At 36.7% G+C, this 14,721-nt stretch overlaps 9 protein-coding genes across 9 annotated transcripts; 3 read left to right on the top strand and 6 right to left on the bottom strand.

Annotated features, from left to right (window-relative positions):
* Positions 1 to 134: 134 nt before the first annotated feature.
* OAF3 (Oaf3p) lies at positions 135 to 2,762 on the bottom strand (the record flags this gene model as incomplete). The annotated part of the gene is made up of 1 exon (XM_003675227.1): positions 135 to 2,762. One exon carries the CDS (start codon positions 2,760 to 2,762, stop codon positions 135 to 137), a length of 2,628 nt encoding a protein of 875 aa, XP_003675275.1.
* Positions 2,763 to 2,965: 203 nt separating this feature from the next.
* LAS1 (rRNA-processing protein LAS1) lies at positions 2,966 to 4,453 on the top strand (the record flags this gene model as incomplete). The annotated part of the gene is made up of 1 exon (XM_003675226.1): positions 2,966 to 4,453. The coding sequence occupies one exon, from the start codon at positions 2,966 to 2,968 to the stop codon at positions 4,451 to 4,453; it is 1,488 nt and encodes a 495-aa protein (XP_003675274.1).
* Positions 4,454 to 5,572: 1,119 nt separating this feature from the next.
* On the top strand, positions 5,573 to 6,211 carry RPA34 (DNA-directed RNA polymerase I subunit RPA34; the record flags this gene model as incomplete). Its single annotated transcript, XM_003675225.1, has 1 exon — positions 5,573 to 6,211. The coding sequence occupies one exon, from the start codon at positions 5,573 to 5,575 to the stop codon at positions 6,209 to 6,211; it is 639 nt and encodes a 212-aa protein (XP_003675273.1).
* A 181-nt stretch (positions 6,212 to 6,392) lies between these two features.
* On the bottom strand, positions 6,393 to 7,373 carry TFA2 (transcription factor TFIIE subunit TFA2; the record flags this gene model as incomplete). Its single annotated transcript, XM_003675224.1, has 1 exon — positions 6,393 to 7,373. The coding sequence occupies one exon, from the start codon at positions 7,371 to 7,373 to the stop codon at positions 6,393 to 6,395; it is 981 nt and encodes a 326-aa protein (XP_003675272.1).
* Positions 7,374 to 7,626: 253 nt separating this feature from the next.
* Positions 7,627 to 8,367, top strand: RPB4 (DNA-directed RNA polymerase II subunit RPB4; the record flags this gene model as incomplete). Its single annotated transcript, XM_003675223.1, has 1 exon — positions 7,627 to 8,367. The coding sequence occupies one exon, from the start codon at positions 7,627 to 7,629 to the stop codon at positions 8,365 to 8,367; it is 741 nt and encodes a 246-aa protein (XP_003675271.1).
* Positions 8,368 to 8,447: 80 nt separating this feature from the next.
* On the bottom strand, positions 8,448 to 9,698 carry KTR2 (mannosyltransferase KTR2; the record flags this gene model as incomplete). The annotated part of the gene is made up of 1 exon (XM_003675222.1): positions 8,448 to 9,698. The coding sequence occupies one exon, from the start codon at positions 9,696 to 9,698 to the stop codon at positions 8,448 to 8,450; it is 1,251 nt and encodes a 416-aa protein (XP_003675270.1).
* Positions 9,699 to 9,908: 210 nt separating this feature from the next.
* On the bottom strand, positions 9,909 to 10,742 carry UTP30 (Utp30p; the record flags this gene model as incomplete). The annotated part of the gene is made up of 1 exon (XM_003675221.1): positions 9,909 to 10,742. One exon carries the CDS (start codon positions 10,740 to 10,742, stop codon positions 9,909 to 9,911), a length of 834 nt encoding a protein of 277 aa, XP_003675269.1.
* Positions 10,743 to 11,104: 362 nt separating this feature from the next.
* On the bottom strand, positions 11,105 to 12,295 carry TIF1 (translation initiation factor eIF4A; the record flags this gene model as incomplete). Its single annotated transcript, XM_003675220.1, has 1 exon — positions 11,105 to 12,295. One exon carries the CDS (start codon positions 12,293 to 12,295, stop codon positions 11,105 to 11,107), a length of 1,191 nt encoding a protein of 396 aa, XP_003675268.1.
* A 355-nt stretch (positions 12,296 to 12,650) lies between these two features.
* Positions 12,651 to 14,258, bottom strand: GLG1 (glycogenin glucosyltransferase GLG1; the record flags this gene model as incomplete). The annotated part of the gene is made up of 1 exon (XM_003675219.1): positions 12,651 to 14,258. One exon carries the CDS (start codon positions 14,256 to 14,258, stop codon positions 12,651 to 12,653), a length of 1,608 nt encoding a protein of 535 aa, XP_003675267.1.
* Positions 14,259 to 14,721: the final 463 nt, after the last annotated feature.

Here is a 14,721-nt window from a genome sequence, read left to right as displayed (position 1 = left end):
AATCTCTTCCTAACTCCTTGGAGTTGTATTTTCCGTAAATAATCGTATATATCATGAATAATAAATATTACAAAGTCACTTAAATAAGCAAACGCTTTGTCCTACTTTTCTTAGGTGGTTTGTTATTTGTATCTTTAAAAGAAGGAGATAAAATCCATTGGTTCAAAAATTTCTTGCAATAATTCGAAATTACCAGGTTCTAATGAATCTCCATTTATTCCACCAGAGATTGACTGGTCTAAGGACCACGTATAGCCTGAGGACATAGACATCGGTGTCCCATTGAGCTGTTGAGAGGGCAAGTTCATACCTAATCTCGTAGTCACTTCCTCCGTACTCTCTGCTAATTGCGAACTAGCATCATCATAAAATGATGCAAATATATTGAATGAATTGGTATATTTGTCAATGACAAATTGCTCCAAGATATCTTCATGGATGTTCAATTTGAACTCAGAATCATATTGGCCAATGGGATATATCGTAGAATCCCAAACATCCATAAAATTAGCCCTATCTTCCTTATTGGGCATTTGATCTAAAACTGTGGCAAGTTTATTAACTAAGGGAGCTAGATCGGGTAATTGAGTTCTCTTCCTATAATCAGAATCGTTTTCATTCTCCTTATTATATTCTAATTCTGTAATTAAAAACTCCAAGATGATTTCCCATGCATCTTTATCCGCTGGTCGGTTTAATAATTTGTAACTAATCTTCGCCGTAAACATCTTCTTAAAACATCTATAATATTCAAACCCAAATTCATTGAAATAAATGGAGGATATCCCATACAAGAATTTGACAATTAAATTTCTCGCTGATACATCTAATTGTTTCAATCTCTTCATTCTTAATATGAATGTTGGGGTTAACACACAAAGTTTATTGGCCACAATTTCTACAATTCTATTCGTGTAAAATTTAGTAAATGGATTCAATATATCATTTGAGGTATCATTATAGAATAAACCATAACATCTTTGTGCCACATATATTAGCTGATCCCATAATTGTTGCATGGAGCTATGAAACTTCATGAAATTGGTATCATACTCATAAAATATCATCTTGGCATGCAATATAGCCAGTGAGAAAAGATCTAACATCCATTGAAATTCAAAATTTAAATGATTTTTATCTTGCAAATATTTTTGAAGTACTTTAAACCCATTCTCCAATTCATCCTTTAGCACTTCCATCTTAATTAAATCAACGTGCGATGGTAAATCATTACAGAGATCATTAATCTTCATTATTAAATTATCCAATTCAATAATCTTTACAAACCATGAATCCAGCTCAAGTTTGGTTCCCTTAAAAGGAAATGATTTACCTATCAAACATTCTTGTCCATTAATTAAGCACATTTTCCTATCCCAAAATAAAACATATGCCCAAATCATTTTGAAAATCCTCTCATATTCGGCTACATCCATGAACTCCAAATTGGGTCTTGTTGCCTTGGCAATCCTGAAGAACCTCCCCTCATTTTCCATAAAACAAGTCCAGTTTATACCAACTTCTTTGCAACTGGCGATAATGGTTCCCATAAGGACTTGATTTTGCTGTGCTTCTTGCCCATCTCCATCTTCTGGAGCACACCAATGATAAAATCTTAACAATATTAAACTTTGCAATTGTAATAAAGTACATTTTCTCAACGTTTTCATTTGAAATAAATATTGATTCACAATGGCAATATATTTACTAGAATCTAATGTCACGATATCCTTATATGAATCATGATTCACCTTTGAAAATTCAATGGAAAGTTGTGTTAATCTGGTCATCAATAATATAATACAATAAACAACATGATCGAATTGTTTCAAAGAGATGGTAGACTCTGTCTCCACGCGAGTGTAAAGAATATCTAATTCATTAGTTAAGATTCTCATATTAAAAATAGGGATCATATCTAATATATTCATCTCGAAAAATGGAAGAATTCTATCAAAGAAAAGTCTACGAGGTGGGATATGTGTCTTGGCGACGGTTTCCAAATCATTAAATTTGGTATTATCATTCTTTCTATATTGAGCAAATCGTTCAAAGATTGCCTTATGCGTCATTTGATGTTTTGCAAAAAAAGTACTATGGTTCCCCATAATGAAGGGAGGTCCATTAGAAGTCCCAGTGGGGTCAGAGATAGCGCCTAATTCGTGTGAAAAGGAACCCTTTTTGGCAATCTTATCATTGACATCATCGAAAGCGGATAACGTTTCAAAAGAGACTGGTAAACTGGGGTTCGTGATAGCACTATATTTCAATTTCAACTTTTCCATAGTCCTCTTGATAGCAATTTCTCTAAAGGTTAACATTGCCTTCAAGTAAGGATCTCTATGCTCCATGGAAGAATCCGTGAACAAAGAAAACAAAGTCACCGCAGATCTCTTAGTTTCAATATAGAAACCGTTAGGTATCAAATTAATAAACTCTGGCTCCTGGTGATGAATTGGTGTGATCAACTGCATCGAAGTATTTGAGACCATATCAGGAGATCTGGGGAACGCATGTCTATTTGAAGGTTTCAAGACTTTCACTCTCTTCGGCATAAACTGGTTCATGGGAACGGGTGATTCAGAGCCTGTGTCACTGACATAAATACATCGATCCCCATCTCCCAAGCGAGCACAGGTGCTGCATGGTCTTCCTCGGTCACATTTACTCTTCCTTTTCTTACAGTTTGTGCATACCACTGTAGGTCTGTTACGCTTCTTCGAGTTCTGACTATTATATTCTGTCGGGTAGACGTTTGACATAGGTTGGGCTGACCTGGCGTAGCTTTGTTATCCAGTTGACTTTTACTATTGAGCCTTTTATGATGATTCAGTTAAATAAATTTCAAGCATTTTTAAACGAGATGGATTGAAAAAAAAGTCGAAGCTCATCTTGAAAAAAAAAATAATACTTAAAGTGGTCTCTATGACTGCAGCGTTTAGATAAAACAAGTGCAAAGAAAAGGATGAACCATGCAAGGATCACACCATGGAGGAATTCAGCTGAGCTGGCTGAACTGAAGGATTGGTTTTATATGAAATCTTCGTCAGCCAAGGAGGACATGAGATCGCGAGCTATCCAAAGAGTGATGAGTTATAGAATGAAGGGCACACAGTACTTACCTCACGTGATAGATACCACAGCACAGCTGACGACGTCTATGTTACTGGATGAAGCACAAGTCTGTGTGGATGAGATGAATGTTCGATTGAGTTATATGATGTCGCTGATAAGATTTGTTAATGGGGTTTTGGATCCGACTCAGCAATCGCAATTCGCTATACCCTTACATGTCCTAGCCAAGAAAGTGGGACTGAGTTCCTGGTTTGTGGATTTGAGACATTGGGGGACTCATGAAAGGGATTTGCCCGGATTGGATATGTTACGGATGGCATGTAAGGAAGCATTGAATTGGCTATGGGATCATTATTGGAATGATGATGAATTAACTAACGATAGTTCAGATGAAGAAGAAGATGACGAGAGGGAGGAAAGTATTAAGGAGGAGGAAAGAATGAAAAGAGAATTGGAAAAAAAATTGAGTTCTACGTTGCAGCTATGGAAAAAGACCAAATCAATTTTTGTTGAAGAGAGATGGGTTTGGGAATCTGACAATAGTGTGATAAGTAGTTCAAATTTTGTTGTGGAAGAAGAGAATGGAACTTCAAACAAAAAGAAGAATTCCTCGTCATTGTCGGCAAAAGATCATATTAATTCATTTGTGTTTGAATTTCGAGAACTTTGGAGGAGCCAAGATGATAAGAGAGCTTTCATAAGAAAATGTATGGAAAATTATGACCCAATTTTGATTCAATTTTTGATGTACAAATTAAATGCATTCGATTTTGAATTAATATCTTGGATTTTGACTTCGTACAGTAATAGCACCGAACTTGATAACAAGATATTGAAGAGACAGTTTAATACCTGGAAAGGTTTAAGAGGGAAATTACTGAAAAATATTGTTGATCATTTGAATTTGAAGAAGTTAGTACATCGTTGGGATCAATGGGACGATCTGCTGACGGGGAAAAATACCTCCTATTTAAAACTTTGGATCTTACAAGAATTGTCTGCTAAGTTACAAGATTCGCAAGCGAATGGTAATTCATGGAGGAAAAAGAAGAGGAAAAGACAAGCAAATAACGAGCAAGAAGTACTGAATAAGATTTCTGATCATATTGATACTTTAAAGAAACGATTTAATGAGAGTGAAATGAGTGTCTATGATGTGTTGAAAAGTGGCCCAGTTGAATCATCTCCCAAAGTGGATGTTAAGAATGAAGTTAAAGATTCAAAAGTGAATTCCATCTTGGGTGATTTGGCCAATTTAAAGAAAAGAATGAATACTATAGAGTCAAAGGCAAGTAATAGTGAATCTATCAAACCGGAGATAAAATTATGGGAAAGGAAAACAGATTGGGAACCAACACCCATAGGAGTTCTTAGATAGTTTAATAACAACAAAATAAAATACGATAAGGTATCTTTTAGAGCATTATTCGTTTGCTTGATTTAGTGACATGTTAAAAGGTAATTTTGACAAGATATTCAAGAAAGGTTTAAACATATATAATTTCTTTTAGAACACTCAGACATCCTAGGAAGGTCTCAATAAATGAGCGGTCACCGATGGTACTAAAGATGGGTTCTTAAGCGTACCACTACCGTGGAAACTGCGAATGTTAAGGAACCAATTTTCATCATCGTGAACTAAAAGAGCTCTTATATAAATAAAATAATTTGCCAATTCCAAACTTTTTCATGGACAATCAACAAAAGATAAAAATAAAATAAAATAATGGAACAAAAAATGGAAAACATGTTTTCAAAAGAGGCTCAGAGAGTTTTGTTATCGTGTAATGAATTACACTGGCAAGAAAAGCCATCACTCTAAATAAATAGGGTGATAAAAGCGTGATAGAACCCCGTGTCGTCATGGTCGAATCGGACTGGGAAAGAAGAGACACCATTATCATCAATGCCAGATAGCAAAAACATGTTTATCCTGGTTTTTTGAACTGAATCATTGTATTTATTATTCCCCACTCATCCTTGAGTGGCATTGTTGTGTTTGCTCATGTTGAGTTTGTCTGTTTGTTTGCTTGTTTGTTTGTCTTTCTGATCTGTATGAAAGATTAGAGAAGAGACGATTGCCAATGACAGGAGTTTCTCTTGTTCTTTTTATATGTTTTTCTCGCTTAATTTTTTTTCACAGTGAAAAATTTCAAGACTGGAAAACTTTTTCAGTTAGGGCTTCTCAGGATAAAGCACACAACGTCTACCAAGCGAAACATATCGAAACCAGCTCAATTAGGCATAGCATTGAATCCACATATGATAGCTATTACATAAAATATTTTCTTGATATTCGTCAGGCAACTGCTTGAAGTCCTGTATTCTCCTCGTTGTTAACTGAAGATCCCATCCGGGTGACGCTCATCGAAGCAAATGAAATTTTTTTTTGCAAGGTTTTGACCTCATTGATGAATAACAGGCCTTTCATGACAGATTTAGCTTCACAACTTAGTAGTTATAGGCAATTAAGTGGTACCATATATATACGCTGACAATGGCTAAAGTATCGCTATCTAAGGACTTTGTTTCCGATTCAGAATCTGACTCTTCTGAAGACGAAAATATCAATTTGGACTTTGTTCCACCATCCGATTACAAGAAGGTTTCCCATTTGAAGAAGTTTAAGACGGCAAAGGGCGATAATGAAGAGGTCTGGCTCTTGAATTTTCCCAGCAATGTGGATCTTTCCAGTTTAAAAACTCTGTCCGTTCCGGAATCGACAAATGATGAAGCTATAATAAAACTTAATAAGAAGAAGTACTCTGTTTCTAGAGCAAAAAATAGCGATGAGTTCAGTAATTTGCAACTGTTAATACCTACAGAGGACAGAGAATCATTATCCATTAGCCCCAACTTTAAAAAATTCGATAAAGTTTTCACGATTAGTGAAAATACTTCCATACCGGATATCAAGTTAGAGGAAGTTAAGGTGCCTCGTAAGGATGTTCCCAAAGTGGAAGGTTTAATATTGAGACATTTCGCTACTGGTTATGACGCCGAAGATTTTGATGTAAAGGAGAGTGAATCAGCTAAAAGTGAGAAGAAACCATCCAAGAAACGTCATCATAAGGATGAAGATGGTGAAAATAAAAAGAAGAAGAAGAAGGATAAGAAAAAGAAGGAAAAGAAATAAATGATATACACCCGCATATAAAGAATAACAATTTTGTATAGTAAACAATAAAATAATTCATTCCAATTAAAGAAAATACTGAATAAGGTAATTTAACGTTAGGTCTACAAATTTTTCTTTTCTATATAACCATATCTATAGACCTTAATCAAAGACTTAGAGTCAACATGCAATAATTATTTCATACCCTATGAGAGAAATCCTTTAAGATACCAGTCATATGAGTATTTGTAATCTTCCCTCTTCTTTGTTTCTTCTTCTTTATTTCCACTCTTGTCGTTTGTCTCTTTATCGTTGCTGGATCCACACTGGCCGGTTTCAACCCCAAATCTTGTAACTTTCTTGGTAATTCTGCAAATTGTGGTAATTGGACGTTCTCCCACATCTTGACGAACTCATCATCAATCCTATTTAAATCACCACCATTATTATACCAAACATATCTTGGAGTCTTGTCCTTTTTCGTCCTCAACACCAATATCTTACTATCTTCTTCTAATTCATTAATAGTATCATCACACTGTGGCCACCCATCTTTCAATTCTTTACATGATATACCTTTAAAAGTAACTTGTGATCTCAATAGGGCTATCAATTCAGACCCAGAATGGACATCATACGTAGACACATACTTAAATGCATTTTTCTTATCATCATACGATATCTTATCCAATTTTTTCAGTAAATCCAAAATTTTATCACTAGGTTGTAAAGACAAGTAATCTGATAATTCATTCAAAGGAACGGGTTTTCCCTTCTTCTGAATGTATTCTGTAGCCCATAACAATTTGGAAGAATCATGGCTCTTCCCTATGTTATCTTGACTAGCTTGTAATGCAGCAGCGGCCAGAGAACCGGGTCTCACTTTCTTAGATGGAGAATCATCAATATCTAATTCAATCTTCGTCCCCGGAGTTTCTCCAGATTTAACGTTCTCATTCTCAGTATCATCCTCAGATGAAATCTCCATGACCTCTCTTTGCATGACCGTCCTCTTCTTATTATTCTTCTTTGGTGAAGATCCATCTATCGTTATTGTGGTGGGCTTCTTGGGAGATGTTACCTTGGGAGTGGGAAGCACTGGCGCCGTCTTCACTTTGTTCTTGAATGCATTTAAGTTGGCCAATAGAGGGTCCTTTGTGGTGTTGCGGCTTTGACTCATAGTATACTCTGCTATAGAGACCGTGGTACTCTGATGATGGTAATGTTCTTCTTCCTGGATCAGAAACGTTGTGGTTAAATGACAATCTATCACTTCTCATTATAAGGAAATGATGCCGTGTGGGACGATCGAAATTTTTAGTAATTCGAAATAATTCAAATTAATATATTTGTCAATACCATTTTATCAGTTGTCATACAGGATAGGAAGTGAGTTATTTGATAGTATAGGTAACAGCGTTATTGGGTACATAATGAATATTTCGACATCTACGTTCCAGACTTCTAGAAGGAGATTGAAGAAGATTGAAGAGGAAGAGAATGCTGCAACATTACAATTGGGACATGAATTCCAATTGAAACAAATCAACCATCAAGGAGAAGAGGAAGAACTGATCGCATTGAACTTGAGTGAGGCAAGATTAATTATCAAAGAAGCCTTAGTGGAAAGAAGAAAGGCGTTTAAGAAATCTCAGCGTATACAACAAAAAAAGAGGAAACAGCGTCAGAATGAAAGTAATAATATACACAATAACTCCACCAAGGGATCAGGCGATAGCGACAGTGACGATGCAGGTGCCATTAACCATATTAACCAAACTGACAGTTCACACATGGTGGATGAGGCACAAAGTGACGAGGATGACGATGAAGAAGATGAAGATTTCATGCACACAGAGACCCGTGAAAAGGAACTAGAATCATTAGATGTCCTGTTGGAACAAACTACAGGTGGGAACAATAAGGATTTAAAGAATACTTTGGAATATTTGACCAATTTCTCAAGATTTAGAGATCAAGAAACTGTTGGTGCAGTAATTCAATTGTTGAAAAGTACAGGATTACACCCATTTGAAGTGGCTCAATTGGGATCCCTGGCGTGTGATACAGCAGATGAAGCAAAGACTCTTGTTCCAAGTCTTAATAACAAAATATCTGACGATGAATTGGAAAGAATTCTAAAGGAACTGTCAAACTTGGAAACGTTGTATTGAGTTATAGATTTTATGAAAAAATAATAAAAAATAAAAAAATGAAGTAATCTATCTATATATGCTGGTTCATTGATTTTGATCTATTCATATTTGAGAAATCTTTTCCCACTCCCATTCTTCCACCATTTCCGTAAGCAACTTATTTCATTCAAGTCAACGCTGTATTCTCCATGAGGATCACAGACACATCTTTGTTTTAATTTCATATAGTAAGCGCTTGGACATGTATAGAATGGATCATGTTTGTATCCTATTTCATCGAAATGTATAATTTCGTCTCGATTTAATAATAATGCTGCTGCAATTGTATGCACTGGGGCATCACCCCATCTTTCGTAATAGAATCCACCTTTAGAATCTAAAAATTCAAAATATCTCTTGTATCTATCACTTCTAAAGAAATTTAAATCTCCAATTTCGAAATTGGACCAAAAATGGCAAAGGTTGTATTCTGTATTGGAATCAATTATATTTACTTGGTTCCCAATTATTTCTGAATCTGTCAAAAACTTATGAGCATTGTTTTCCATATCAATATCTTGCTCGTTTTCGTCAAGGTACATTTCTATATTTTCCCATAAAGTTGGAATAGTATCTTCGTATTCATACATTGTTATCACAAAGCCATATTTCTTTTGATACTTCCTCATGATATAGAATGGATCATAGGGGAAATCACAAAAATATTCGACACCTGGTTCCACCCTAAAATAATAATCGTATCCCTTAAGAATGTCTTGTCTGAAAAAATACCCAGAATTAAAGCGACACATATTTCTATACGACTTGACACCACCATATAGTACACCTTTATCTTCCATTACTTTCAACCTCTCTTCGAACAATGTTTCGTTGATCCATGATGGGCGGTTCCAATCCTCTTCGGGAATTAATGCATATTGAGTTTTACCACTTGCCATGGCGGTTGTTGCGTCTATAAATTCATCACTGAAGGGAACATCATTCAAGAATGTCCAATCGTATGCAAAATGCTTATCAAATCTATCTTCGAGGGATCTCATCGATCCCAATGCTTCCTCCAATTCCCAATTTCTTACTAACATTAAAATGGTAGCATTTTCTTTCTGGCTCCCAGTTTCTGCTATTTCCATCTTAGCGTTCATTAAGTTATCATCGTAGGAGTTTGTGGATAATTTTGGTCTTCCTATAAATGTTCGCCTTCGTACTGAATCAAACCTGGAAATAGAAGTACTGGACTTCCGAAAGAGCTCCTCTTCCAGTTTACTTCTTTGATTGCCGTATTTGAGCTTCACAAGTCCCGCAGTTACCACCAGAAGAAAGATGAGACGGTAAATATGCGACCTCACCATGCTAATTTATCCCCGTCACAACTTGACACAATGGTCAGAAAAGTTTCACTACTAGGTCTTTTTGGGAAATTTCAAACCGATTCGATTTTGCCGCCATTCATTTTTTCTAACGTTACGTATTTAAATACGACAATGGCAAATCATTCTATTTATAAATTAGCTAACGGTGGCGTGACGTTATATATATAATACATGTTATTATATGATCTATCATAGTCTCAAGCTCTCGTATTCCTCATCCTCGTGTGCAATGGGACCTGCTTCAGGTTTCTCGTAAATGGGCAGACTGGCACTGTTGCTGGTCTTCACAAACATGGAGGTAATTCCACCCTTTATAACGCCACCTTGAGGCTTCTTACTTGCATCAGAAAGGAAAGTAACAATGTCCTGGATATTTGATATCATCTCATCAACGCTGTGCTTAGAGATCTCCCCAATTTTGATGTTCAAACAGTTATCATCGTTTGGAACATAGCAGGTATTCTTACATATACTTCTTAATTGAGCTCTCACATATATCGGATCACATTCCTCCTCCATTTTTTGACGTCTCACCTTGACAGCCTTGGACATTCTTATCATATAAGGCATCTTCTTACTCCCGTGGAAGAATCGACTACCTAGGATATTTGGAAGTAAATGATGTACTCTATAATCAGCGACAATGACATCAAATTCTCTATATAAATGATTCAACTTGGCACCTTTAAAACGACGTTTGAGGTTCTTAACAGTTATTATCTCTTTGAACATTTCATGTGTAGCTTCATCCTTCTCTAGTGTCTCCCTATATAATGTGGATGGATCCTTGGTGATTAGCAAAATTCTAAGATCCTTTGGTTTATACAATTTGCAAAATGTTAGTGGTATGATTCTTGGAATGTAATCTTTTTTAAGACCCATCCTCTTTCCTGTGTTTATCACCACCTGGATATCTTTATCATTAGATAATTTGGGATCGGTTTCGCAATGCGCTATCAAGGAGACTAGTGCTTTCCTCGGAAGACCATTTTTAGATTGATCAAGTTCAAGAGAGGCTTGCATCTTTGGTCCAGTTTGGTGAGGTTTGTTTGTGAGACTAGGTCAATAGAATTGCTCTTCTTCAAAGTTTTGGTTTAGTATTCACTAGTGATGAGTTGAAAAATTTTCGTACATATTTCTGTCATAATGAGAAATTTCACTGGGAGGAAAATTCGGATTGCATAGTCAAAGAAATCATCCATAGTATACAACATTTATTTACACATACTTTTTAATATTGAATTTTCGATTTGGATATAGAAACAATTTACAAATTATCTAGTTAAAAACAATAAAGAGTGTTTATATGTTTTGGTGGAAAATAAAGTACGACTTACAAGTTTTAATGTATGAAGACAATTGACCTTTTCCATATAGTACTTCGCTTAAGTGAACAAAGTAGCAATGTCAGATGGCAATTCTTCAATTTGAGTAGAGTAGAACTTTTCCAATTCTCTCATAGCTCCAACATCATCATTGACAACAAAGTTGATAGCAACACCCTTTCTACCGAAACGACCACCTCTACCAATTCTATGGATATAGTTTTCCTTGTTGGTTGGTAAATCGTAGTTGATAACCAAGGAAACTTGTTGGACATCGATACCTCTAGCCAACAAATCGGTGGAGATCAAGATTCTGGAAGAACCACTTCTGAATTCCTTCATAATGGTATCTCTTTCTTGTTGTGGTAAATCAGAGTAGATGGCAGAGACGGTGAAGTCATCAGCGGTCAACTTTTGGGTCAATTCTTCAACCTTTCTTCTAGTGTTACAGAAAATAACAGCTTGAGTAACGGAAATGGAATCGTACAAATCAGTTAAACATTCGTACTTGAATTGTTCTTCTTCGACGTTAACGTAGAATTGCTTAATACCTTCCAAAGTCAATTCATCCTTCTTAACCAAGATTCTGACTGGGTTTCTCATGAACTTAGTGGTAACTTCCAAAACATCTCTTGGCATGGTAGCAGACAATAAGACGACTTGAGTAGTTGGTGGCAACATGGTGAAAATTTGGTAAATTTGTTCCTTGAAACCAGAAGACAACATTTCATCGGCTTCATCCAAGATGAACATCTTGATGCTGTCAGTTCTGAATCTACGTCTTTGAATGTTATCGAAAACACGACCTGGAGTACCGACAACGATTTGAGCGTCTCTCAAACCTTCAGCATCTTCAACGAAGGAGGTACCACCAATACAAGCGTGAACCTTAACATCCATGTGGAAAGCTAAAGCCATGACGACCTTTTGAATTTGTAGAGCCAATTCTCTGGTTGGGGCCAACATCAAAGCTTGTGGAGCCTTAATGGAGGTGTCAATTCTTTGCAAAGCAGCAATGGAGAAAGTACCAGTCTTACCAGTACCAGATTGAGCTTGAGCTAAGACATCGTGACCTTCAATAATTGGCATAATAGCTCTTTGTTGAATAGCAGATGGGTCTTCGAAACCGTAACCGAAAACACCTCTCAACAATTTTTCGTCCAAGTTCATATCATCGAACTTGTAGACGACCTTGTCGTAGTTGGTTTGGATTTGAGATTCTTCAATATCAGTAATACCTTCAGTGGACATATTGGGTGGTTTTTATATAGTCACTACTCTTACAGATTTTAGAATAAAAGCAAGATATAATAAGATCTCAAGACGAGTTAAAATCTATGCTGTATAAAAAGTATCCCATTAAGGTCTCAACTTGTAGTGAGTGATGATGGTAGGACTAGCATTGATTTTCCCCCAAGCAACGTTATTTTTTCAAGAAAATTTTTTCACGCACTCCTTACGGTCGCTGACGTTTTTGGCGACGGAAAAACAAAATAATAATAATATTCGTTGCAATTGATACTTTTGATTACGTAAAGTCATATTTCTATTATGTTTATAAAATTTATCAATTCATTTATCCAAAATGGTATATATCATGAGCTCGTTACTCTTCCACTGAATACTCGAAAATGCTGTCAGGGAAGCTTCTTTCAACATGAGAAAGATAATCTGTACTTTCCCAGTCGAACTTGAAATTAGGAACATCATCTCCTTTCTGTTCCTCTTCCTTTTCTTTATCTTGTTTATCGTTTGTGGTAGAGGAAGAGGTTTCAACCTTTTTGTCTTCAGAATCAACAACGGACTTTACAGTTTCGTCTGGCTTAATTTCAGTCTCTTCAACTGGAATAACTACCGGTTCAGGTGTTGGACTTCTTATTCTACGTTCTTCTTCTTGCACTTCATCCTCTCTTACATCTTCCTCAACCTGTTCGGTATCAATGACTTCTTCCTCCATATCTTCAATATCCTCTGTCGCTGAATCCTCGGGGATTTCATCGATAGGTACATCTTCGCGTGGCACATCCTTGTTAATGAAGGTCGTCAACCATTCTTTGAAATCCAGGGGAAGTGGTTCCTTTGGTGGCTCAGGTTCATGATATTCTTGCTCTTGCTCCTGTTCTTGCTCTTGCTCTTGGGGTTGTTGTTGCTGTGCCTGTTCTGGCTGGTATTGGTTTTCAGTTTCTGGTTCTGGTGGATTAGTGTAATTGTCATTATCATTATTAATATAGTCATTGCTTTCTTGAACGTAATCCTGGTTATTATCATTAGCGTTATTATCATTAAATTCTTCATGATACTCTGGTTGCACTTGCACATTTTGAGAATTGTCCTCAAAGTGCTCATCATTTAGATGGAAATTAGCCAATTGATGGGCTGGAACAAACTCTTCATTGAATTCATCATGCATTTCCTTCCATTGATAAGCATATTCATTTTCAAAACCAACTCTCCAAGGTTTATTAGTACCAATGAAATGAACCAATTTTATTCTATCAGAGAAGTATTTCATAGCGGGTGGACATTGATATCCATGATTAGGGGTCGTCACGTTGAAAAGGAATGGTAATCTTACCCATTCTCTTGGGAATGCATATCTCTTGTCCTCGGGAGCACAATTGGGGTTAAAGAATTGATTCAAGATACCTTGATCTGCACCATCGATGGATACTTCATTAACGATGAACAATTGCAGTTCGGAAGCGATCTGCTTGTTTGGTATAAGCATCATGACACCACTGTTGAACATATCGGGCCAGCCGATATCGGGGACAGCACCAAGTTGGTTTTGCTTTTGTTCTGACATTAGATGGAAGATGGTTAGGAAGTCATTACTCATGGGTAAGGTGTCTGCATCCAAGTATAATACCTGATCGAATTGAGTCAATTCCCATAAACGAGCTTTCACTAAGGTGAATGATAATTCTGGTCTTTGCAAAAGGGTCAAGTTGTCATTATTATTGGCAATGATGAAATTCGTATGATTCAAGGCATCAATTTGAATTATTTCAGAGAATAGAGATGAAAGGAGGAATTTAGTTTGTTCACAAAGAACGTCCTGGTAAAGCGATTTAGTAATCAGTAAACATGTTGTGAATTTATCCTGTACACGAGCTTGTTGCAACAGTAGATTAATCTTATAACCAAGAGTGAATACCCCTGGTAAATAATCTGCAGAGTACAATAACGTGGCGATAGCTAATTTGGGACCCATAGCGAGACCTGTTTTCTTATTGTTTGGGTAGTAGCAGCAACTTCAGTGAATTTCTGAGGCCAAGATGGAGGTATATCGAAGGGAGCAGCGAGAACAATGGAGAGAGCGGGTAGTGAGAACAGAAACAAGCAACGGTACCTGGCCTCCTGAGGGCTTATATAGTCTAGCGGTGCTTGACAGAGGTTCAAGAAGCTGTTGATTGTGTGTTGACAGTTTGTTGCGTCCCCGCCAAGTTAAGGTGTCTGTCCCTAGACCACCCCGCACATGGACCGAGCACATCCGGATACGGTCAACGGTCGGTTGCCCCTTACTCTGTTGGCAGCACTCGACCCAAATGGGAAACAACGTTACACTGTGACAGATCCACAGCAGATCCGCAACACAGCAGTGGACGGGACTACACAGATGTATATACACAGAGAGAGACGTCGTCAGGGAATGACACAATTATTATAACCTAATA

The sequence above is a fragment of the Naumovozyma castellii genome, chromosome 2 (genome assembly GCF_000237345.1).
Source record: "Naumovozyma castellii chromosome 2, complete genome".
Lineage (NCBI taxonomy): Eukaryota > Fungi > Ascomycota > Saccharomycetes > Saccharomycetales > Saccharomycetaceae > Naumovozyma > Naumovozyma castellii.
This window is presented reverse-complemented; position numbering and strand designations above follow the sequence as displayed.